Source organism: Epinephelus fuscoguttatus, linkage group LG11 (assembly GCF_011397635.1).
Source record: "Epinephelus fuscoguttatus linkage group LG11, E.fuscoguttatus.final_Chr_v1".
Taxonomy (NCBI): Eukaryota; Metazoa; Chordata; class Actinopteri; order Perciformes; family Serranidae; genus Epinephelus; species Epinephelus fuscoguttatus.
The window spans coordinates 16,021,909-16,046,747 of record NC_064762.1 but is presented as its reverse complement, the minus strand read 5'-3'; the positions used below and the strand labels follow the sequence as shown (position 1 = coordinate 16,046,747).

Here is a 24,839-nt window from a genome sequence, read left to right as displayed (position 1 = left end):
TTTCACAGTGATAATGATAACATGCTTATGTGTAGCAGCATAATATTTACCATGCTCACCATTTTAGTTGAGTGTTAGCATGCTAACTTTTGCTAAATAACACTAAACACCAAACCAATAGGAATGTCATCACTTACAGGGACTGACATTAACACCTGCCATACACTAATTGTGGTTAGAATTTTAGTTTGGCGGGTAAATCCCAGAAGGCTATCTGTTGGTACCAGAAATTGAGCATATCGTTAGTTCACAACGTCAAGCTCAGCTCACATCCCAGCTACATCAGCTGATCTCAAACAGCCCAATCAACTGATAGAGCAGCTGATAGATCGAAGGGAGTCAGCTGATAGATCACATGATTCCTTTCTATACAACCAATTGATGAATCTCATTCAGGGCGCCCTATTTAAACTGCTCTGACCTGCCTACTGTTGCTGCTTCCTCTGCAAACTGCTTTGCAACCTGCCTCCACCCCAGCTCCTCCTTTTTATGCTGTGTCTGACTTATCTAGTTCATTTCTGTCTGTCATTGATGCTGCTCTGCTCTGGTCCTGGGGGGTCTTTGCTGCTGCTCTCCCTGCCTTAGGCTTTCCATGTAGGCGCATGGAAGGGTAGGGAGGTTTGCTATCTCTTGTATGCACGTGGCAGGGCAGAGAGGTGTGCTCTCCCTGCCTTAGGCTTTCTGCATAGGCCTGAGGAAAGGCAGAGAACCATACCGCCAAATATAAGGAGCCATACTGCCAAAGTTTTCTTAAACAAAAGTGGTCCTGACTGAATAGTCACTTAATAAAAAACTATTCTAAGAGTGTCTACGCGTTTTGGTGCCATTTATGGACACGCCGCTTCTGTCCTCATGTCTTTCATGTCTTAACAGTACCATGGAACTGATCGTTTTGCGTGGTCCTAGTTTTGCTGCACAGCTACTCCGCTAAACTAGGAATTGCCACTGCTCAGGACTCTGTCAGGAGCAGGAGGCCAGACTTCATGGACCATGCAAAGAAGAAGGTTGAGACTTAGGAGTCTGATGAGGAGGTTTACGTTTATTAAAATGACTAACCATCCGACAGGTTTACAAACCTTTTAATTAACTATTTTTTTTTAAAATTTTGATCCTTGAGTAGACTTTAAATTAAAGACATTTAATGGCAAAGTAGAAAGTAGAAGCTTGAGATCAAGACTTCTTTAGTTTGCGGCCAATTTAGGCTTGAATTAATTAATCATTGGTCATTACATTAAAATGATTTCACTTCAGATTTTGCTCTGTCCTCTTCTTTAAGTTAGTATGCAGCATAATAATTTATTATCATAATCAAATGTATTGAAACAAATGTATATTTGACACAAAAAGGCCATTTTTATTTTGGCTGGTCAAAAATATGCTTGATTTTTTTCATCTGCCAGCCCCCTTGGCTGGTGAGTCTAAAAAGTTAATGTCATACACTGGACACCGTGAACGTCTGTACAAAATGTTATCACAGTCCATCCCATAATTGTTGAGATATTATAAATTAGTAGACTGACCGACAAACCAATATTTCCATTAATTGAGACTGCTAGTTGGTTTCCGACACTGTGTCACTCTACAGCATCTCAAACTGCCTAGAGTAACTCATTCTTTTTTCTCTCTTCTTCTTTCTTTCCGTCCTTGTTTTCTCTAGGTATCAGTATTACCTGCAGGTGAAGAAGGAGGTGTTGGATGGACGTCTCCACTGCACAATAGAGCAGGGGATCAGACTAGCTGGCCTAGCAGTACAAGGTGAGACACACACACACACACACATGCATGAACAAACATCTCATGTGAATAATCTACCAGAGCGAGACGGGCAGCACAAGAGCGAAAGAGTGAGCACAAACTCACACTTTCTCAGGTCATCTCGACTTCGCTACCTAATATGGCTGCATACCACTGGGAGAGCCCAGTCCACTTGAGTTCCTATGGTATCAGTCCTAACACACACACATACACACACAACCTCACTCCATCTCTTCCGTCTTGTTCCTGGGTGCTGTCTGTGTCTCAGGGGGAATGTAAACAGGCAGTTAGCTTATCGCTAGTTCCAAGGTTAGCCTTAGTAGCATCAGGAAGACTCTTATCTGTCGGGAGGCGAGGATCCTCCTCTACACTTCTGTCCGACAGACAGCAGAACAGTACTTAGGATGCACTTAGCGGCCCTTTCTGGAGGCCTGGCAGTGTTATAGAGATGGTGTGCAGGTGGGGATGTTAGATATTTATTTTTGTAATACTCAAGTACTCAATTTGGACATTAGCATTCATTCAGTGTAAAGAGTAATCACATTCTTTCTTTTTTTGCTTTGTAAAAGAAAACATTTATACTGTATAGGATAAATATAACTGTAAATTAGCCCTGTTCTATATTAAACATTTTCTGACAGGACGCAGTGATGTAACTGCTAACTATCTGCCCAGATCCATATAGCACAACGATAGATCTGCATAGCCGCAGATAACATGCAACGTTCCATCGGACATCATTTGATCTCACATTACACGCAGAGTGACGATCAGGCATTAGAGTAATGTTTATAAGAATTTTGACAAAATAAACAAAATGAATGTGCAGTGCCAAGTATGTCAAATTTAACTTGCATATCATAGCTCATCTCTACAGTCTTTGCAGCATAGAAAGGAAGGCCAAACCTAACTTCTTTTGTTAGCAAGTTTAATAATAATGTCATGTGAGTGCTTGAATATGGGAATTACCTAAAATGGCCACCCCTACTTAACAATAAGGTGAACAAATTTTTGCATAGCTTCAAGGAATGAAAAAGGAACAAATCAGCTTGTAACTAATTAGTTAGCTGGTAAAGCTACTTGTTAGCTTACTAAGCTAACAAGTAGTTTAAAGACAGTGAGCAAAATTATACTGTGATTTTTTTCCTCCCTAATGTGGTTGAAAATTGCTACTCTATAAATGTTGTATAACTTTACAAAAACTTGGAAAATAGCCCTTAAAAATGCTGTGGCTAATTTTAGCTACTTAGCAATTTAACATTTAGCAACAATCCTGATATCAAAATATGTTACTAAGAACAAATATATTGTGTTTATTATTTACTAGTGGAATACAGGTCAATCATATAACTTTATGGAGGACAAAGAAAATATGATTTCCCCTTGGTTATAATTGTAAAAACTGTAGTAGACCCTTCGCGAAGTCCTGCTCCTGGAACGTGGACTGGCTAATCATAGCATAGCAACAACATGGCTGTCCTCCATAGACTGTAATACAGTCGTTTCAGATTTCCTTAATTTTCAGGCTCTGGTGTTATGATAGTTTGGAAGGAAATATACGTTTCTTCCCTGTTCCAAAACCAAAATCAAACCCTGAAAAGTGTAGGGTTAGCTAGCTAGCTACTGAAGATATAGCCTACTGAATGTATACACATGCTGCTTTTGCTTTTTAATGATTATAACAGTGAAACAAAGACCGACCCTGCTGTACAGGAACCAGTGAAGGGAAGCAGGGAAACGTTGCTGATATTCAACCAGCTGTGTCATCGCATTGTGCACAGATGAACGTTGTTTGACTTCCCCCAGAACTCCCCACCCATCTTGTGGCAGTGACAGGGAGAGGAGCCAAACACCGTTCATCTGCACACACTGCAGTGATGTGGTGGTTCACTTTTACACTGTGATCTGTAGCCTATAGTTCGGCTTTAGCTTCTAACTGTCTTTGTCTTTTTAAACTGTTGTTGCTGCTGAGTCAGTTTGACATCCTGGATATATCCTTTAAACACAGACTGTAGACCCCTCTGTCTGTTTCTCTCTGGAATCACTCTTTCATTTTCCCCAAAAGTTGGTAATATTTCTTCAGGGAGTGCAGTTGGTTACAGTGCTGGCTCCATTTTATCTTCGACAGCTGGGCGGTCCATCAACAAGGGGCTTAGTGAAGGGTCATTAGCTAACATGTTGTGTTCGTGTATTAGCATCTTTGGCACACTTTTTCTGAGGATTAGGTTTTACCATATCTTGTGGACTGTGTAGATACAATTTTCTACATGAAGGCCAACAAAAACATTTTTCAATTTTCAGTGAAATCTGAGTGAACAAACCTCTGACAAACAATACACTATAGGTAATATGATTAGTTATTTGCAAATGTTGCATTCATACACATGAAAATTTGCTCACATAATTTATATAATAGATAATAGATTATCCGTGTATTGTGTTTGTATGTTCCAGCTGACTTTGGAGACTTCACTCAGTTCATGTCTCAGGACTTCCTCAGGGAGTACGTGCTCTTCCCAGTGGTGAGTCCTCAAACCTTCACTGTTCAAATATGTGCATGTGTGTCTGTGTGTCTCTGTGTGTTGCCTGAAGGTACACATTCCTGTGTCACCTGTGTACCTCCTCCCTCTGCATACCTGATTGACAGGCAGAAAACAGACAAAGAATAAGCAAGACTCTGAGTGAGATAAAGATCTTGCGGGCACCAAATATATTACCTGAAGTAGACACTGTGTTACTGTTACTACCAAGTACATAATGTCCATTGTTACATCACTGACTACAGTTTAGCTGCAAAACTGTTTGAAAGCCTAGGGAAAGAGGGGATGTGACGGTGTTTAAATTGAGTAGGGTGCTTGTTCTTTCTGATACTTAACAGTTCCCCTTTTCTTCTATCATTAAAGGGACACATTTACCCCAAAGTTTTTCATCTTACCTGTAGTACTATTTATCTATTGTTTTGGTGTGAGTTGTTGAGTGTTGGAGATATCATCAGTCTTCTCTTAAATATAATGCAACTAAATGGGTCAGTGGTGCTAGGTGAGCTAGCAGTAGATGCACGCACCACTTGTCAACACACACCAAAACAATCTAGACGGGTAAGAAGAGGAATATGTCATTTTGATTCTGCGTTCAACTGTCCCTTTAATCCTTCATCACCTCTTGCTCCACTTTCCTTTTTCTATTCCTCCGTCTTCCACCATCTTTTTCTTACTTGCTGCCTTATGTTTTGTTCACTTCTTTTCCTCTCAGAACTGGCCGAATGGAGACGAGGTGCTGGAGGAGTGGACCCAGAAAGTTGCTGAGGAGCACAAGAGTCACTGGTAAAGCCTCATTTTATTCCTAAAATGTGCACATGTAAAAAACAGAGAAGACAATAAGATTCAAAGACAATAAGTTGCCAAGCACCAACAGTACATATGTCTGTACTTTCCAGTCGAATGCAGACCGCTGAGGCAGAGCTGCTCTACATCAAGGAGGTGGAGAAACTGGACGGCTTTGGGCAGGAGAGCTTTCCTGCTAAGGTAGATATCACACCATCCCCAGCCTCCTACTCAGACACACACACACACCACTGCAGATTTGCCAGTGTCTTTGATTGTGAGAAGATTTTGCGGTGTCCTTACTACGTTCACTCTGTTTCCACAGGACAACTACACCAATGATATTTTCATCGGTGTGTCCTTCATTGGGGTGTTTGTCAAACACAGGAATGGCAGATCCATCATGCTCCACAAGTGAGTCCCTATCCTACATCGTATTTATCTATTTTTGGAGCCTGTCTGAATTTTGACTTTAAGTGCGGCTTATATAAATAAATATGCGAGAAAATGTTATGAATTTTGCGTGGGAACACTCAACTCTTGTGCGCGTTTGTTTGTGTTTCCGTGTGTGTGACAGGTGGAAGGACATTGGCACCATAGCGCACAACAAGTCAGCCATCACAGTGGAGATAACAAGCAGAGACGACACCATCATTTTTCACATGGTGAGTGTTGTGTCTGCGGGTGGTCTCGGCACATACACACACACGCCTTATACAAGGTTTCCAGTGGAAAGTTCAACCAAAAAAAGAAGCACAAACACATCCTTGCGTAGAGACAAATACAGCTGCAAATTCAATCTTGATTTTCTATAAATAAAACTGCTGTAAATTTAAACTATCAATGTTTTTCTCCGTGTTTGTATTTGCAGGAGGATATGGAAATGGCCAAGTACATCGCTCGTCTTTTCACGGCCAGACACAAATTCTACAAACAGAACAAGATCTGTGCAGAGTGAGTCTCGAGGCCACCCCGCTGAAGGCCGTCAGAGCACTTCTATATCCTGAATTATCTGCCATTTAATGTTTAAAATAGAGTTCAGCAACCTTGTGAGGGTTATGCAAAAAAAGGAATAGCAAAACAAACAGCATAATCTTGAACTGGAGATACAGAGTTCATGGTGCTTACATTTTGTGAGTCATCATCTGCGTTTGTTTCTCTTCAGGCCCACTCACTCACCTGCACCAATCCGGAGGAGGCCCACATGGACTCACCGCCTATCTCTGGTACCGTCAGAAGCATTTGCTCGCTTTTGTATGGTTCATCATCAGTGGTTATTGCTCAGTGGTTTAACACAGCCCTGTTGCCTCTATAAATGAGACCAGAAGGCAGGGGACAGAGGGGAGAATTCGGGAGGAAAGACAGAAATGGGCTCGGTTAAAATTGACCCTGCTCTTCCACTCGGGGCAGCACTTAATTGTGCCATGGAGCCTTGGTTTTAACATGCGTTGGTGGTGTGGTGGGTGTTGTTGGAAAGTTTGCAAGGGTGTTGCTTGGTCTGATTTCCGGTGCGACAATGAAGGCAGTGATTTGTGCGTCTCCCTCCCTGCTGGCCAGACAATGGCTCGGCTAAATGTGGCACAATAGCTGTTCAGTCGGTCCACTCGAGTGCTCAGTTGTCTGTCTGGAGAACCGCAGGCATTGGCGGTCGACAACTTCACGGCACTAGAGAAGATCTGAGTCGGTCACAGTCACCTGCTGTGTTAGGAAAGAGTTGACACATTTTAAGGCTTATTTAGAGGCACTTTTAACATGATGCATGATGATGTACATAACTTAAAGGAATACCTCAACCCTCCAAATTAACATTTTTATATTTTCTCTCTCATGTCTCTGGTAAATGAAGAATCCAAAAATGGAGAAAATTCTTGATGAATTGATGTCCTAAGGATCTGTGCTTAACAACAGCAAAGCTATATCCATTTACAAACTCTCACACAACTTGTGCAGCATAATCCAAGTCTCATTTATCCAGTGGTATCCTCAGAACTTCCCAACAGTAGGGTGACCATATTTTGATTTCCAAAAAAAGAGGACACTCGGCCGGCCACGACATAGCCTACTTCAGTGATACTCACAGTTTACTCAAAGTAGCCTTATAATTTTAATATATTTAAAATTTATATGTATGGATATTAAATTCAGTTACATTACAAAATATCTCTCAATGACGATCCGAGCCCGACGGTACCCGACAGGTCGGGCCGGGTTTGGTCCAAAATGTAGCTATAAATTGTATTCGGGCTCGGGTCGGATTTGGTCAACTTTCAGTGAAAATGTAGTGTAAAATAAATAAAATCTTATTGTCCATCCTGTTTATTGCTTGGGCACTGTTATTTACGTGACAACACCTGAACATAACACACACAGACACACACTGGCTGTTTGTTTCTACCTCTCTCCTCGCTGGAAGTCTCGGACCTCCAGCCACCCGCCTCCACCTTGATTAAACGCCGAAAATAAAATAAAAGAGGGAGACAGGTTTTTCCTATTTTATCTTATTTTGTTTTATTTCTCCCTCTCCTTTCGCTAGAAGCGTCGGACCTCCCGCTCCCGTCTCAAACACGGAGGTCTCTCTCTCCGCAGCTGAGCACCCACGGGGCACGCCCAGCCTGTTAAATAGCCTGTAACCACTGTGTGACACAAACTCAGTGCTTTGGTCATTAAATAATGTCGGGCTCGGTTCGGATTCAGACAGAAATATGCGTCCTGTGCCACACTCTAACACACACACACACACACACACACACAAACACACAGAAAACCGGACATTGTCATCAGTTTATAAAAACCCCCACGGGACGTGAAAAGTGGACATGTCCGGGCAAAAGAGGACGTTTGTTCAGCCTACCCAACAGGCAGCCCTTTTTGACGGGAAACTAAAAGAAAGTGAAACTCATTTATTCTCTCTTTAAAGCCACACTCCATTGACAAAAACTGTAATTTTATTTTGTTGGACACGTGAGCTGCTGGTCTATCGCTGCCTCAATCGGATAGTTTGTCTGTGTTATAGTGTGACTTTGGTGTTTTAAACGTTAGTTCGGATTCACCCAAGTTTCAGAATATTATGAACAAACCAGTTCAGGCAGCAGTAGACCAGCAGCTCCCACGTTTAGCGAGGTAAAATTACTGTTACTGTTTTTTAACATTTGAGGTGCTCGTCTACCACTGCCTTGATTGGTTTGTTTGCAATGTTGTGAAACTTTGGTGTATTTGAACTAACCCTTTAAAACACCAAAGAAACACAGTACCACAAACAAACTAAGTGATTGAGGCAGCGGTAGACCAGCAGCTCCTGTATTCAGCAAAATAAAATTACAGTTTTTGTCAATCGAGTCTGGCTTTGAAGAGAGCATAAATAAGTTTCATGTTAGTTCGGTTTCCCGTTGGAGAGGGCTGTCCTGTGTTCAGGAAGTACTGACATGAGACTTGGATTATACTGCACAAGTTGTATGAAAGTTTGTAAATGTTTGTGGATTCTTCGTTCGCTGTACAGGCATGCAAGAAAATCAGTTTTCAGCATGAAATAAATGTTAAACAGGGTAGTTGATACACAAATGATCATGCTGTGGGTGAAGTATTCCTTTAATGGAGTATAAAAATCAATTGCTTCTTCTAAACTGCATTAAATGTGTTTCTCCATTTAGCCACGGCCCCAGTCCTGTAACTTCCAGTCAATGCATTCCCAGTATGGAGAACATTATCAGGACACACAGAGCTCTCAAGGTACGTGTAAAACACAGACACACACAAACACACAAAAACATTCAGAGTGAGTTTCAACTCCTCCGGCTCGCTGCTTCGACCACAGTGTGATTTAAGGTTTTAGCCTCCCTGATGATCACTAAAGCGTTTGAATGGAGCTAATTGTGTCTTTCCCATCAGGCGTGTGACTCACAGCCCAGTTGTACTTTAACAATCTCCCAGCCAATTAGAGCCCGACGTTTGGGGTGCAGAGCAGTGACCTCATTTTGTGCCTCACTCTTTCATTGACTTGTTCACACACTCAGTCGGCCTTATAATCCGAGGAGCTTCGCTCATGTCGGCTTGACAGTAAAACAGAGCGAGTGGAAAAACATTCTGGGTGTGCTACTATGCGTGGGTGTGAGATCATTCTGTAGTGTGACCTCAGGCATCACACTCCATTTGTGTGGACAGAGATTATGTATGTCTGCCTGCCTGTAGGCTTGAGATACTTTCACACGAGAGAATGCTTTATTTGTTGAGTAAAGAGGACTGACATGCATACCACTGTCTCCTTGATTATGGTGGGAAGAAAATATTCCAAATCTATCCCATTCTAAGTTGGTACTCACCACGGGGAGGGCATTTTCCGAATTCTTTCAGAGGTTGTTGGTGCTGCAGCAGGGATGCACCAATCGAACTTTTTCAATCTCGATGCTGATACCTGGACTTTAATGAGGACTGATCTGACACCAGTGTTTAAATCAATAGCTTGTAGTGGTAGTAGTGGTATGCATGGTGTCATTTGAAAGGTAACAAACAATCTAACGTTTTTACCCGTTAGTCAGAATTACTTTAAGTGCTTCTGTCATTGAGTTTGATAAGTTTTTAACACACTGAAATAAAAGTTTGTGTTCGCCTGAATATTTTCTTTCTTCTTTCTATCGTAACTAGCTTGAAACTACAGGAAATGTGAGTGATGTATGTCCCTTCAGCTCAGGCTGTGGTTGGCTATCGAGGCCATAGCAACACTATTAGAAGCTCCTGTTGATCGAAGTGAGGTCTTATAGAAAGCCTATGCGTTCATCTCCAATATGGCAGCTGCTATTCCGGTGTGTTTACATGCAGGTCAAAGAAATTATGGATCATATGTGGAGAAATATGAACGTTTGAAATGATGCAATGGCAGTTTGTAGATATCTATAGATGTACTAAAGTGTTTGATTAAATACTTTGCTGGATTTAGAGCATCTTGACCTTTGAGAATGTGTGAGAAATGAAACGGGAGCTGTGTAAAGTGTGATTTGGTCTGTTTGTTTTCTTGGGGTTTTGTCTGACAGAAGTGTTAACTGAGCCTGCTGTGGCGGTTGTATCTTGAAATGGCTAGCATTAATGGCGCAGTGAAGAGCGTAGCTTTGGAGTGATAGGTCATATGACTAAACCACTTAAATACCAGTGAATACAGCAGTTGTTTTACATATCATAATCATCATAGTCACCTTAGGAGGGGCTGTGGGCAGGCTGTCATATTTCTAAAAGTACAACAATAAATTTAGATCATCCCTGTGCTGCAGTGCAAACCCAGACAGTGATCTTTGCCAAATCAGAAACGCCCTGAGGGTGCCATAAATACTGTTCATTGCTCATGGCCTTAAAGTAAAACACTGGAAAAAATCAGAACCACTTCCAGGTACAGTAAACTTTGAAAGAATCAGGTTTGCTCTGGAGGATTAACTTAACTTTTAGGAATATTTCATCTCCTTTCTTCCTCTCTCTTTTGATTTTTAGACAGCATCTTCCATGACGACCCCTACTACAAGTCAGAGACCAGTCTGGACCGTTCCCTGGCGGACTTTCCCTTCCGCAACGGCACCGTGCCCAATGGAAGCATGTACAGCAGCCCCAGCCTGAGCTCCCTCAATCACTCCCAGACTTTCGTCCCGCCCTCGCCCATGTCCTCCAACCTCAGCATCCCCGGCAGCGAGCTCATGCGCCCTGACTACATCCCCAGCCACCGCCACAGCGCCATCATTGCTCCGTCCTACCGGCCCACACCTGAGTACGATGCTGTCATGCGGCAGAAGCGGCGCATGCTCCCCGCTCACCATGATCTCCACAGCCAGTCGCTGCGCAGTCTGAACATCAGTAATGCGTGTGCTTACCGTCAGCCTGAGGCTCTGGTGTATAGCCAGCCTGAGATGAGGGAGAGGGGCCCTTATCATGGCCTGGGGCCCAGTCCAGGACCCTACGCACCACAGGTAGAGGTGGATGCTTTGTGTTTGATTTTGTTAAATTTCTTTCTCTTGTCTACATCTTACACTGTTTTTCTATGAATGCTTGCCTTACAGATCAGCTACAGTAAGCCAGTGTCCCATGGGCCTCATCAGGGAGGTCCAGCCAGCAGCCAGGGCCCCTGTCATTCACCCTGCGTCAATGGAGTTGGAGGCAGCGGCGGAAGTGGAGGTGTAGGAAGCTCCATCTCTCACACTGTCAGCACACCTGAGCTGGCGAATACCAAACAACAGGGGAACAATGCGGGAAGCTATGCAGCTACAGCCAACATGCTGAGAAACCACATGTCGCGGCCTCCTCCACCTTACCCTTCCAGCTCCTTCCGCCCGGCCACCAGCACCCCGGACCTGGCCAGCCACCGTCACCGCTGCATGGGGGGCAGCAGTCCAGAGCTGGTTACCCGCATGGTGCAGCTGTCGGTCAAGACCTTTCAGCCGGACAGCTCAGCCGTGGTACACCAGTCCCTGCAGGAGGTTAGTGAACCATTAACTGCAGCTGCTAAGCACCGCTCCACCCTGGGCAAGAGACACAGCATGGAAGTGATCAGCAGCATGAGAGCAGGTGGAGGAGGAGGAGGGATGGAGGGCATAGTGATGAAGAGCATTAATGCTCCCCTTCATCGGAGGAATACTCTCAGAGAACACGTGATGCCCCCTCAGCCTCAGTCCATCCCTCAGCCCCAGCCTCAAACCCCTCAGCCACAACCCCAGCCCCCACCTCAGCCTCCTCCTCCACCTCAGCAGCCACAGGAGCTGCCCATGCAGATGCCTGCCCAGAAAGCTCCTGAGGCTTCTGCAGCGCCACCTGGGCCAGTGGCCTACCAGCATCAAAAGACTCTCTCCAATGCTACCATGCTGATACACAGTAGTGACAGTGAAGAAGAGGAGGAGGAGGAAGAGGAGAGGCCTGAGCTTGATGTGCAAATCCCAGGTCTCAATGAGGACATCAGCATTAGCGCTCAGCTCCAGGCTGCTCTGGCCAAGCTGCCGAACAAACCCCCTCCGGAGTACCCTGGTCCTCCTAGACCTCCTAGCAGCACTCAAATCCGCACCCACAATCACAACCACACTCACCACCATAATCATAATCAAGGACCACAGAGCAACCACGGACCAATGGACCCAAACCAAGCCCAGGGCCGAGCACTCAAGGCTGGGCAGAGCCCAGGTGTCGGCGGGGCTGGATGTGGTAGTGGTGGTGCAGGTGGTGGTGGGACACTGACCCGAGGGGACCAGGGTGGAGTGAATGGGGCGGTTTTAGGTCCATCCATTTCAGAACCGGACCTGACCAGTGTGAAGGAGAGGGTGAGGAAGGAGCCGGTCAAAGAGAGGCCGGTGTCAGAGATGTTCTCCTTAGAAGACAGCATCGTGGAGAGGGAGATCGCTCAGAGGGTAAGACACATCAGTCAGTAATGCTTTTACACCACTTATTTTATGCTTGTGCTAACTTATTTTAATAGTATGTGCTGTTTAGCAATGCTAAAATGTTAAGTTGATTGATCAAGTCGACCAAAAATTATTTGACAGCAATGTTTACCCTCAACTGACAAAAAAATGACTACGTTTACATGCACAAAATATTCCTGTTTTTGCCTTTATTCCAAAAAAGACAATATGCCTGCCCAGCTGTTTACATGGCTAATGTGAATGAATATTCCACTAATGTTCCTGTTTATATGCAGCTGTACATGCTCCAATTAACATGTCTTAACAAGTCATTTATCACATCAAAATATGGAAAAGTGGAATGGCTGGAACCACTTGTGCCAAGAGTTTTTCACCTTTCTACCTTCATTCCCTCAACCACCTCCATGAAAAGGTCAGCGCTAAGATAGCGTGTTGATATCTACGTCTTTCATCATGTTTAAAAGTAGGTGTGTTTCTCCTCACGTGCAAAAATGTGGACTTTTCTTTTGCACATGCATCTCTACCCCAGCTTTGCAAACTCTTGGCTAGTTTGTGTACAGTGTATCCATGTCAACGCTCAGAGCTGACCGCTAAGAGGCAAACTGCAGTAAAAAGAAATCCCACTTGCGATGCCTTTTCCAAATGTTTCTATATATAGGGCTGTGCAATTAATCGAAAATTATACGAAACTAACATTCAGAACCTCTAACCGATTTTATCTTGCCCATGTCTGTAATTTTGTTTTGCTTAATTCTGTTAATACTTTCCCCGCTGTGTGTGTTCGTGCGCTGTCCCCTTAGAAATGTACTACTGTGTATGTAGTCAGTCTGTCACCTGGGAGCAACATGGAGAAGAACTCAAAGACTGGGCCAACTGAGCAGCTTGTGCTAAAGAGAAATGCTGTGTCCGTCGTTTGGACACATTCTGGCTTTCAATTTATCATGATATTGTTTTGAGGTCATATCGCCCAGCCCTAGCTGTATACATGTCCAAAGAATGCTTCTAAAACCTGAATAACACCGGCACGTCCCACACGTCTTAGTCAGAAGTTCAGTATGCTGATCCCTGTAAAATACAGAATATTGTCATAATTGGAATATTAATATGCATGTCAACATACTCATTTAACCTTTTCAGATGTGATTTTAGATTTTCTTCTTTATCATATGATTTTGGATCTAAGACTTTGCAACATAGACTATATAGAATATCTTTGGATTTTGGACCCAACTGGACGATGTCTCTTTGGGCTCAGAGAAATTGTTTTTCACTGTTCAGTTTTATCAACTTAACGATTGATCTCATTTAAACTGAACTGTCAATAGCAGGCTCGATCATGTCATTATATATTTATGATTTATGAATCTTTGGCACGCAAGCTGATCATGAAATATATAAGTCATCCATCAGAAACTCCACTGCTGGACAAACACCCTGCTCCATACTGGTACAGTTTTAAACATCTCGGTCTGTTGTTTGCTAGCTAGTTTCATAGCTCCTGATTAGCAGTAATCCGGGGTTCAGCACCTGAGAGGGTAGCACTAGGCTCTGAGTCCCCCCAGGCAGCTAAAACCCTCATAAATCCCTCAGATTATTCTTTGGGTTGTGTGTTCTTGTGTAGGTCGGCTCCGTGTTATTAAGGCACAAACATTTGACACAGCACCAGAGTCCAGGTATAAGTTAAATCATATAATCGCCTCACTTTGATGAGAGTGAGTGACCTGGTGTTGCTGGCTGTTTGTAGCGTGAGTGAAGGGAACTCCAAAATATTTTACTTCGATCCAAAAGTCCAAAGCTGTTATCCCTCGTTTATACCAGCTGGTTCATCTCATACCTAGAAGACACCCCTGGTGACCCCCAAGCTGTTGTTTTGACTGTCCCACAGGGAATGAAGGAGGTGGGGCTGCCCTGGAGGTTTAATAGCATCAGAGATTAGGAGAGGTAATCCTCGGAGGAAGGAGGGACCGCGCGATGTGGGTCAGAGTTTGGCTGGTGTGGTAGAGAGGAAAAAAAACGCAGGGTGACAGAGGGAGCGTGTGTTCTGTGGAGAAAAGGAGGCTAAAGAGGTAGGTGGGAATAAACAAAGGGCCAGAAGAATGAAAAATATGTGAAGGAGGACAAAGCGAGGATGAAAGCATCAAAAGACATTGAGGGCGAAGTGAGATGGATAAGAAGTTGCACGTCTACTCTTAATAGGCTTTACATTCAGGGCTTGTTAGTTCACACCTTTGGATGGAATACAAGTGGATTGGTACAGCCAGGTTTGCCCTACAAACAGGACGCACACGTCAGACTCTCCCCACCCACCTCGACACACTCACATGTGCGCGCTCGCTGATTTGAGGCCGGCGCAGGTCAGTCTCAAGATGCTGCCGGTACCTGTAACCATGACACCAGGATTTTCCTCTCTCTTAAAGACGCTGGAAAGACAGAAGATGTCGGTGGACTCCATGAAGAGGCCGCTGATGATGGCTGCCCTCAACGGACTCTACGTGGCCCGAATGCCTGTCCCAGAGAGCCCTGCGGAGGACGGTGCCAAGGCTGCTACAGACGAACGGGTAAAATATTACTTTAAGAAATACATGCAGAGTTTATTAATCTTTAACTGTGTATTAGGAAGTATTTTTGAAAGATCTTTTTTTGGTTTATTTTTCTGTTAGACAGTATATGCTATTGATTGATAGACCGCTTTAAAAATGATGGTGATATGGTTGAAATAATGTCAGTTTTTTGTTGCTACTGCATCACAGTAGATTTTACTTCACCCAAACCTTTCAGGATACATTATAATGTTAAAATTACAGGTTTATTCTTGTCATTTTATGGTACAGTATATACAAAACAAACTATTGTTTGTTGTCATTTTTACTCACAATTTCTCTGGAAGCACATAAACAACCCATTTAGACTGAAAATATAACTACATGAGACTTTCACGGTATGATAACAGTCTTAAAATTTGTCGTGGTTTCATGACACCAGTTACTGTGACCCTTAAAGGAAAGAAAACAGGAGGGTTTCTGGGGGGTTGAACAAATGCTTTATTACAATTGAAACTTGGAAACCATTTTTTCAATGGGAGTATGTATAAAAAGTCTCCCTTAAAAGATATGAAATAAATCTGAGATAAGCAAATTTACACATACTGTGCTATACTGTGACGCTGGTATACTGCTGCAACCCCACACACCACAATTAACAGCTGCTATTCTGGGTTATATAGAGTCTTTTTACACACACACACACACACACACACACACACACACACACATATGTATATGTATATATATATATATATATATATATATATATACACATATATTAAAGGGTTAATGGCAAGCAGACAACCAACTACCTCCAAAAAAGTGCAGTGCATACAGTACATATATATATATATATATATATATATATATATGTGCAGATACAAAGAGTATTGTGGGTTTACAGCAGTTAAACAGCATGACTTTGGACTTTATTTCCTCATTATCCTTTTTTAAACAGTGTGTACCTTATAAAGTTTTCTTAAACTATTTTACATTGTGAGAAAGGGATGCGTACCGAAGGTAGACATTATCAAATTGGGAGACATTTCAGGACATTATTTGTAAATTGGTCAGGAGACCAGGCATCCTTTAAGCGATCTGTTAATTTGTTTTGGTGACTGTCGCACATATGTGATCCAGTTTCATCATAACTTCATAAATCTATTCATTTGTAGGTGAAGTAAAAGGGAATTTTTGCCATTATGTATATTTCATCAACTACATCTGTCCGAAACAGCCAATGTGTGGGTTTTCTTACCAGCAGGTATCAAAACCCCAAATAAGTATTCGTTAAAGTGTCCAGGTTGAAAGTCAGCTTTTCCTAAAATAAAAGTATTAAATAGGAATTTTATGTCAAAAATGTCCTCCAGTATTTTGTGCATCTCAGACCAAAACTGTCTTATTACAGGGCACTCTCAAAATATATGCCAGTGTTTTGCATCCTGGCTCCCGTACAACCTCCAGCACTCTCTCTGCTTTGGGTTAATGAAGAATCTAATTGGACATTTCCAACCAAATTCTCTTCATGTATATGAATTAGTGCACCTCGATGCAAAGCTGCAATGACTATACCATGCCACCCTTGAAATCTGAAAATTACCCTAATTTTTCCTTTATTTTTATATATATATATATATATATACATATATATATATACACACATACAGCAGTTTATAAAGCAAAACATAAAATATGACATGCAGAGTCATTTCTCCTGCTTTTAATTTTTTTCCACAATCTTAAGAACTTTGTAGAACATTTTGGGAGACATTTAGTGTACGTATAAGCGCCATATGTCGGAGAGACTTGAGGATGAATTAAAGAGACAGAAAGAAAAAATAAATAAAATTAGAATAGCAGTCAGTGAGGTTTGTTTGACTAAACATTATAGGGTCTTTTGTACAATACCTCCACAAAGTCAGATCGTAAGGGTCTTATGTATTTCACCACTTGGCCCGAATTTAATGAACACATTTTTCTGAAGATGAAGAGAAAAGGTAATATTTTCCATAACATAAATATCAAGTCAAGTCAAGCCAAACTTTATTAATCATCATTTACATCATCATCATCATCATCATCATCATTTACAATATCCATTCACTCCTCTAATGTGGGGGGTTCAGGAAGCAACCAGCACCTTATGAGGGCTTTCTTGCAAGTAGATATCAAAATACCAAACATATATTTGTCAGAATGCTTTGCCTTAAGATCTATACATCCTAGAAATAATGAATTCCCATTTATTTTTAAGGTACTCTGTGGAATGGGATTTCTTTGACATAAAACCTGTATATCATCTGGATGTAATACCTTTGTTTCATTCTGACATGTAGGATCCTAAAACTTCTATTCAGCACTGGGTCATCCAGATCTGATGGGTGGATTAAGAGTCTTTTTATTTCATTATACAATTCACAAAACCTTCAAACTCAAACTCAGCTCAAATAAATTTCCTTTTTATGATGGAATCATTAATGCAGGATGTTTTAACGTACAGGTTCCTCACCTGTTGGCAGCGATAAAGGAAGCTATGCTGCAGATTGTCGCTGTAAAACTCAAAGACAGTTGCTGATAATCACACTGTTAATGCATTCCATTTCCCAAATACTGTCTGTTAGCTCCCTTTTGAGTGTGGAGGTGTGAAACCCAGCCTTTGTCCTGACTGTTGCTAAGCTAACGGGGGCAAGCCCTAAGTGGGCTGTGGAACGCGTGGCATGGTGGTGCTTATCGCCTCTAGGCCCGCTGGTATGTTAAGAATGTGACCCGAGAGAGAGCCAGCGAGCCACACAGAAAGAGCGATAGAAAGAGAGAGATGCTGCCCTCTCAAACATGACTGGCCTAATAAACATGCCCCCCCTGTCTGGATGAATACCACCGCTGCTTATTCTGCTCTTTTACAGCTGTGTGGATGCATTAAACACGCTTTGAGTTCTTTGATATTCAGCTGTGAGTGCTGACGAGACTTTAGAAATGTGGACGTACGTTATAATGAGATTTCTGGACTCTTCTGGTGTGAATAGTCCCTTTGGTATTTTGGAATGTAAACGAATGAAAGCCCCTCAGGGACTGAAAGAGAAACCTCTGAATGATGTGAATGACTAACACCCCCTCTCTTTCTCTCTCTTTCTCTCCAGTGTAAGACCTTGGAGTTGAAGCTGGAAGAGGAGCGGGTCTTCACTGAGTATGAACAGGTGCCCAAGAAGAGGGCGGACTGTGTTCTCACCACAGCAACTCTGCCCGAAAACACAGAGCGTAACCGTTTCCGTGACGTCGTTCCGTACGAAGAGAACCGGGTCGAGCTTGTACCAAACAAGGAGAACAACACGGGCTACATTAATGCCTCCCATATCAAGGTGCGCTCAACGGGTCGAGGGTAACAGTGTTAAGAAGTATAAAAAGAAATTTCAGGGATGGTTATAGCACCCACCTTTCTTTAATCCAGACTTGTATATATTGTGTTGTGCTTAATGATTAAAGGTGGGAGGCCTTTCTCCATATGTATACGTTGTATACGTCCTAAGAGAACTGTGTATCGTCAACTTTTCATGATCTAAGAAAGGCCTTCTCTTCTGTTTTGTGACTATACAACTTTATAAGTGGTTTATAAAGCTTAAAGGTACAGTTCACCCCTGAATCAAAAATTCATATTTTGCCTGTAGTGCTATTTATCATTCAAGGTTGTTCACTTATGAGTTGCCGAGTGTTGGAGAGATCAGCTGTAGAGATGTCTGCCTTGTCTCCAATATAATAAAACTAGATGGCACTTGGTTTGTGGCTCTCAAAGCACCTATTTTCCTTCTATCAGACTACACCCTCTGACTGTATCACTGTGCAGAAGGAAACGTGCATCTACTGCTAGCTCAACGAGCACAACTGAGCTAGCTAAGGTTACAGCTCAGCCAAGGAGGATGACTTCAGGGCCTGTGTCCAAATAGCGTTTTTCCTTAACAGAAAAATGGGGGCAGGGCGCTGGGGAGCGCATCATGAAAAAGTGCTCCCAGCGTTTTTTTTTATTGACGTGCTACGTGTGACAACAGTATCTTGACATTAACGTTAGCTAACGTACACAGTTAACAATAAGCTTGCAGTGCGTACACTCAGCTGTCTGCTGGCAGATCTGCTTCCACAAAGTGGCTTTCTGTCTGTGCTGTGACAGTAGACTGTCGCCTAGCCAAAAAAAAAAACAGCAGTGACGCCACCATTGCCTTTCTGAAAAGATCGAAGATTTTCAACTAGAAGCACTTGTAGCGACTGCACCAAAAAGTTAGAGTGCTCCGAAAAAAGACGCTGGGTGCGACTCTTATTCTCTAGGCGACCGCATGGGGCTACATATGCTCTCAAAGGATGCCTGCAATCAGAAAAAAAGCTATGTGGACACAGGCCCTGAATGTTTACATCTCATGCTGTCATGAGCATAAGGCTTTCCGTCCATGAGTAGATGCACACTTCCTTCTGCGCAAAGATACAGTTGGCGGGTGAGGTTCTGTTGAGAGAAAATAGTTCCTACATGAAACTGCTCACAACAAGGTTTGTGGATTATCTTGAGTAACAGGGTCATAACTTCTGGAAAGAGACATCACAGTTGAGTGTCTCAAATGTCTTTCTATGGCACTTTGAGCACCACAAGCTGAGTGCCATCTAGTTATATTCAAGAGAAGGCAGACATCTCTACAGCCGATATCTTCAACACTCTGCAACTCACACCAAAACAATTTAGGCTGATAAATAGCACTACAGCTAAGAGGAAAAATATGTGTTTTTGAATGTGGGGTGGGCTGTCCCTTTGAAGAACTAAAATACATAAAGGAACACGTTTATTCAGTTTATCTTGTCACCAAAATTGGAGCGACATGGTTACACGTGCACATAAAAAGAGGTGGAGAGAAAAGCACCTTTTCATAGATAACATGATACAATATTGGATGTTTACTGTGTCAATATGACAGCCTGGATTTTAAATCGTACTTAACCATCTGCCAGTTTTAAGTGTGAACCAATACAGAGGAAAATAATGATACTGACTGGTAAAACAGTCAAATTAAGTCATATTTCACAGTGTGTTTTACAAGATTCAAGTTTATGTGTTTGGCTCCATCACAGTTACAGTCTCTCAGAGTGCTTTGCAACACCCACATCATACACCATAAATTAAAACACAGAGCATAAACTCGACACATTCAGCTCTCCACTTTTCTTTGTTGTGGTCATTCCTAAGCAGCGAACGGCTCGGAGGAAAGGATGAAAGGCAGCTGCTGAAGGCTGTTTGGGCCTTTAAGCTCACAGAGCTTGTGGAATTCCCAAAGAATGCGGTCCAAACTCCAAACCCTCTTAAGTCAACCTGAGCTGCTCTCACTAGCCTCTCTATTCATGCTTAGTTGCAAATGGTGTATGCGCACAAGCTGGTGTGTGTGCATGAGTTTGCATTTCACCAAAGTGGCACTGAATCGCTGCCTATCACGGTGTAACCCTCTTACTCCCCCCCCCCGTCATTTAAGGTAGCTGCCACAGAACAAAAGGCCTTGTTTATTCCACATCCATCTCTTAATACAGTGTTTACAGTCACGAGGTGGCCCCAGGAATTAGCCGGGACATGCTCATTATGTAATGGTGCTCTGTGGTTGAGGAGTAGTGAAGATGGGAACTTTTTCAGAGCTGTGTGAGGCCTTGTGATTATTAATTAGGGAAGGTAAAAGAAAGCTGAAGAAGAAGAGGGGTTGATAGTTTTATAAATGAGGGGAAAGACTCAAACTGTGGGTGAAAATGATGATCACACTGCCCTCCAGTGGTCAATTAGATTATTGCCAAAATGTGTGGAAATAAGATGTTGATGTTGTTTTTTTCCAGCAGTATCTTTATTGGTTTTAACAACAAGACATTCATACACACATCCAGTATGTTCATATATACATCCACAAACACACAAAAGAAAATGACACCATATCAAAATCTTGGTACAACCATGGAGTATTTAACACACACATTTAATCCACCCCCACCCTGAAAGTATGACTTTAAGGATAAATAAAATAAAAAATAATAAATGAGAGAGAAAAATAATAAGAGGGGAAAGAAAAATATGTTAACATTTAATTTGTTTTAACCCTTTAGTATTCACACTAAGTAAAAAGCAATTACTTTTTTTATTTACTTGGAAAAATAATTACAAAAATCAGTTTTTATGTCACTACTTGGTATTTGTAAAACAGAAAGAAAACATCAAAATAACAAACCATGTACTGATATAATGGCAGTAACATGTTAGTATACCAACATGTATCAGTTTGTTAACATGAAATTAGCTATATTACTGCAACAAGTATTGTTTCCATATATGTATTCTAGATATTAACCATTACAATACTGTGAAAACATCTCAGAAATGTTGAAAAATCATACGGATATAATTTTAAAAAATACAATTTGTAATGGAATAACATTAGATTCATGGTATTAACAACAGTGAATTTTCATATTTTTTTTAATTTCATAAAAATTGTAAATTTATTAATATAACATCACTACCTTTATCATAAAATGACAGTGCAACTGTTTGGTTGTGCGTGGCTTTAGACGGTAAAAAAAAAAAAAAATCATACTTACAAAATGATTTTAGCATATATATATAATGGATAACATTAAATATATAATTTAATAAGTGAATGATCTTGATCTGAACTTTTTTATTTCATAGCAAATAATCCACTTAATTATGTTAGCTTTGCTTCAGTACCTTTGTCATAAAAGGTTAGGTGACCCTTTATTAGACTTTTATTTTTTGTATGAAGTTTCATAAATCTGTTCAGTAAGGCCTCTGAAACTAGAATATGTCAGAAAAATATGCCTAACTTTGTAACTCCCATCACACAGAGCCCTGGGGTCCCATAGGATCCGTACAAAAATGTACACACGGACAAAAGCCAAAAATGGCATCTGCCAAGAAATATTAGACAATTTCCCATCATCAAAATGTTTGTAAGCATGGGTCAAATTTTCTCCTGTCAAGTCTGTTTCTATAAATTACAACTTGTGTGTGGGAAATGGCGTATGCCTCTTTAAGGCCTCGTTTTGTATGTACGTGATGCTTATAAATGAGACTCCTGATGTCTGTAGTGACTTTTTTGGTTACTTCCTGTAGGAGGCAAACTTCAAAGGTGTGCTTTTTAAAGACACAGCAAGTGGATTTTTTTAGCATAACATACTTAAATAGAATGGTAGAGATAGCTCAGTTAGGTTTTTTGAAGGTCAACGTATTGTTTATTGAGCTATAGTGACTCAAAATGTTAGGGTTACAGTATAAATTAATTCCTGGCTTAAGTATGATTATTTTTATTTAATTTCAGTTTGGTTGGTAGAAGGCAAATTAGTTTACACGTGTGGGTGGATTTCTGTTTGCACTGCAGCCACTGTGATCTCCATGTGCACTAATTGATTCTTTGTGTGTGTGTGTGTGTGTGTGTGTGTGTGTTTTCCCAGGTGATGATCAGAGGGGAGGAGTGGCACTACATTGCCACCCAGGGCCCGCTAGCCAACACCTGTGCTGACTTCTGGCAGATGGTCTGGGAGCAGGGGGTCAACGTCATCGCCATGGTTACTGCCGAGGAGGTACGCACACACATATGCACACACATGGCACACGCAGATGTGGGTATTTTTCAGCGGCCGACAGCTGGCGTCTGTCTGTGTGTGAGAAATAGGGTAACAGTGAGAGCGTGTGTGTTACTGCGTCTTTGTGTTTATGTGTAAGTATCAGAGCTCCCTCATCACCTTCATCTGTTTTTTTCCCATCCTCATCCTCCAATCTTCATTCTCTGCTCCATCTAGGAGGGTGGCAGGTCCAAGAGTCACCGCTACTGGCCCAAACTGGGCTCCAAACACAACTCAGCCACTCACGGCAAGTTCAAGGTGACCACCAAATTCCGCACCGACTCGGGCTGCTACGCCACCACGGGGTTAAAGGTCAAACACCTGCTATCTGGCCAGGAGAGGACGGTCTGGCACCTGCAGTACACTGACTGGCCCGAGCAGGGCTGTCCCGAATATGTCCAGGGATTCCTCGGTGAGTGTCGTCATGGATATCATTGGTTTGTGTGAATTTCAAGACGTAACATGAAGTGATGAGACCATCACTGTCATTATTCAGTGTGTAGTGAAAGGAATGGTTATTCTTGGAGAGAGTTAGACAAGATATCAAACTCATATAGGTAAATATTAAGCTAGAGCCACCAGGCAATTAGCTTAGCTTAGCATAAAGACTAACCAGCCTGACTTTCACACCAGCACCTCTAAAGGTAAGCATGTTTTTTGTCAGCTGTTTAAAGGAATACTTAATCTATAGAATGGTCAATTTTATAACAATTACTCACCCCATGTAGCGTTGAATTTGTGCAGTATACTTTGTTTTTCTTACATGCCTCCCCGGTGAACGAAGAATCCAAAAACAGAGAAAACTGTGAAGACAATGGGGAGCCACATTTAACGACAGCAAAACTATATCAAAACATCAGTTTACAAACTCTCACATGACTCGTGCAGTGTAATCCAAGTCTCATTTATCCAGTCGTATGGTCAGTACTTCCCAGAACACCTCTCCGTACGAGAAACTAGCATGTTTGAACTCTGTATGTATGTATTCCATTGAGCAGAGTTTAAATGCACGTGCTTGCCCAGGCGATCAACTCGTCTGTGCCTGACATTATTTATGCTGAAGTGAGACTTGGGTTATACTGCACAAATTGTGTGAAAGCTTATACAGGAATGCTTTGATATAGTTTAGCTGTTGCCAAACATGGACCCCTATGACTTGAATTTATTAAGAGTTTTCTCAAGTTTTTGGATTCTTCATTTATCGTGGAGGCAGTTATCTTCACAAATTCAACATAACACAGTGTGAGTAAGTGATATACAAATGATAATTTTGTGGGTGAAGTGTTGCTTTAATCTATCCAAAAAAAAAAAAAGAAATGTGAATTATAATTCATGGGTCTACCTTTCCAAAGAGCTGTGAAATTGCATCTACTTAGGGCAACAGGAACGATTGTCTTGGGTGCGTCGGTACAATACTCAAACAAGACAGAATGGCAGAGAAGATACCTGCACATTAATGCACCTGGGCTGGGAGATCAATGCAAAAATGGTCAATTTATTTAGGACATTCGTGCACAAAACAAAGGGTGCTCTGAGTGCAAAAAAATATTGAAAAATGAATGGAAACAGCAGCAAACATTTCAGTCCTTGATAATGATGATAGAAGTCTTCTCTGCTGTCCTGTCTTGGTTCTACATTTGGACAGTGTCAAGCTAGCTGTTTGCCCTTAAAGCTAATCCTCTCCTGGCTCTAGCCTCATATTTATCGGACAGGTATGAGGAAGATACTGATATTCTTATCTAACTCTCAGCAAGAAAGCAAGTCCAACTGCCATCCCTTTACAGAAGCCACACACTCTGAAAGGAGGTTCTTATACAACAAGTGAGCTGCAAAATCAGTCATCCACATTCAAGAAATTCTCTTTTCAGTGCCCACATCTCACCTTTGTCCCCTCCTTCTTCCCTGCAGCCTACCTGGAGGAGATCCAGTCTGTAAGGAGACACACCAACTCCATGCTGGACACCTCAAAGAGCCTCAATCCACCTGTGGTGGTTCACTGTAGCGCCGGGGTGGGTCGCACCGGAGTGGTCATCCTCACTGAGCTCATGATCAGCTGCCTGGAGCACAATGAGGTGGGTGGACTGCAAGTTCAAGAGTCTGACTGAGCTGTGATTATGTTTTTGTAGGATCGCAGCATGTCTTTGACAGCATGTGTGTAACACAGTATCACATGGATTGATAAACAGCTT

General features: G+C 42.1%; 1 protein-coding gene across 2 annotated transcripts in view; it reads left to right on the top strand.

Annotated features, from left to right (window-relative positions):
• Nucleotides 1-24,839, top strand: part of LOC125897330 (tyrosine-protein phosphatase non-receptor type 14-like) — a 62,285-nt gene that overhangs the window by 35,175 nt on the left and 2,271 nt on the right. For both annotated transcript variants that reach the window (XM_049590571.1, XM_049590572.1), the window contains 16 exons: nucleotides 1,658-1,755; nucleotides 4,210-4,277; nucleotides 5,008-5,078; nucleotides 5,192-5,279; nucleotides 5,404-5,492; nucleotides 5,656-5,743; nucleotides 5,950-6,032; nucleotides 6,244-6,304; nucleotides 8,726-8,804; nucleotides 10,551-11,020; nucleotides 11,111-12,445; nucleotides 14,878-15,018; nucleotides 18,141-18,359; nucleotides 22,480-22,608; nucleotides 22,828-23,062; nucleotides 24,559-24,722. In XM_049590571.1, coding sequence (XP_049446528.1) covers nucleotides 1,658-1,755; nucleotides 4,210-4,277; nucleotides 5,008-5,078; nucleotides 5,192-5,279; nucleotides 5,404-5,492; nucleotides 5,656-5,743; nucleotides 5,950-6,032; nucleotides 6,244-6,304; nucleotides 8,726-8,804; nucleotides 10,551-11,020; nucleotides 11,111-12,445; nucleotides 14,878-15,018; nucleotides 18,141-18,359; nucleotides 22,480-22,608; nucleotides 22,828-23,062; nucleotides 24,559-24,722 — 3,418 coding nt within the window. The remainder of the gene's footprint in view (nucleotides 1-1,657; nucleotides 1,756-4,209; nucleotides 4,278-5,007; nucleotides 5,079-5,191; nucleotides 5,280-5,403; nucleotides 5,493-5,655; nucleotides 5,744-5,949; nucleotides 6,033-6,243; nucleotides 6,305-8,725; nucleotides 8,805-10,550; nucleotides 11,021-11,110; nucleotides 12,446-14,877; nucleotides 15,019-18,140; nucleotides 18,360-22,479; nucleotides 22,609-22,827; nucleotides 23,063-24,558; nucleotides 24,723-24,839) is intronic.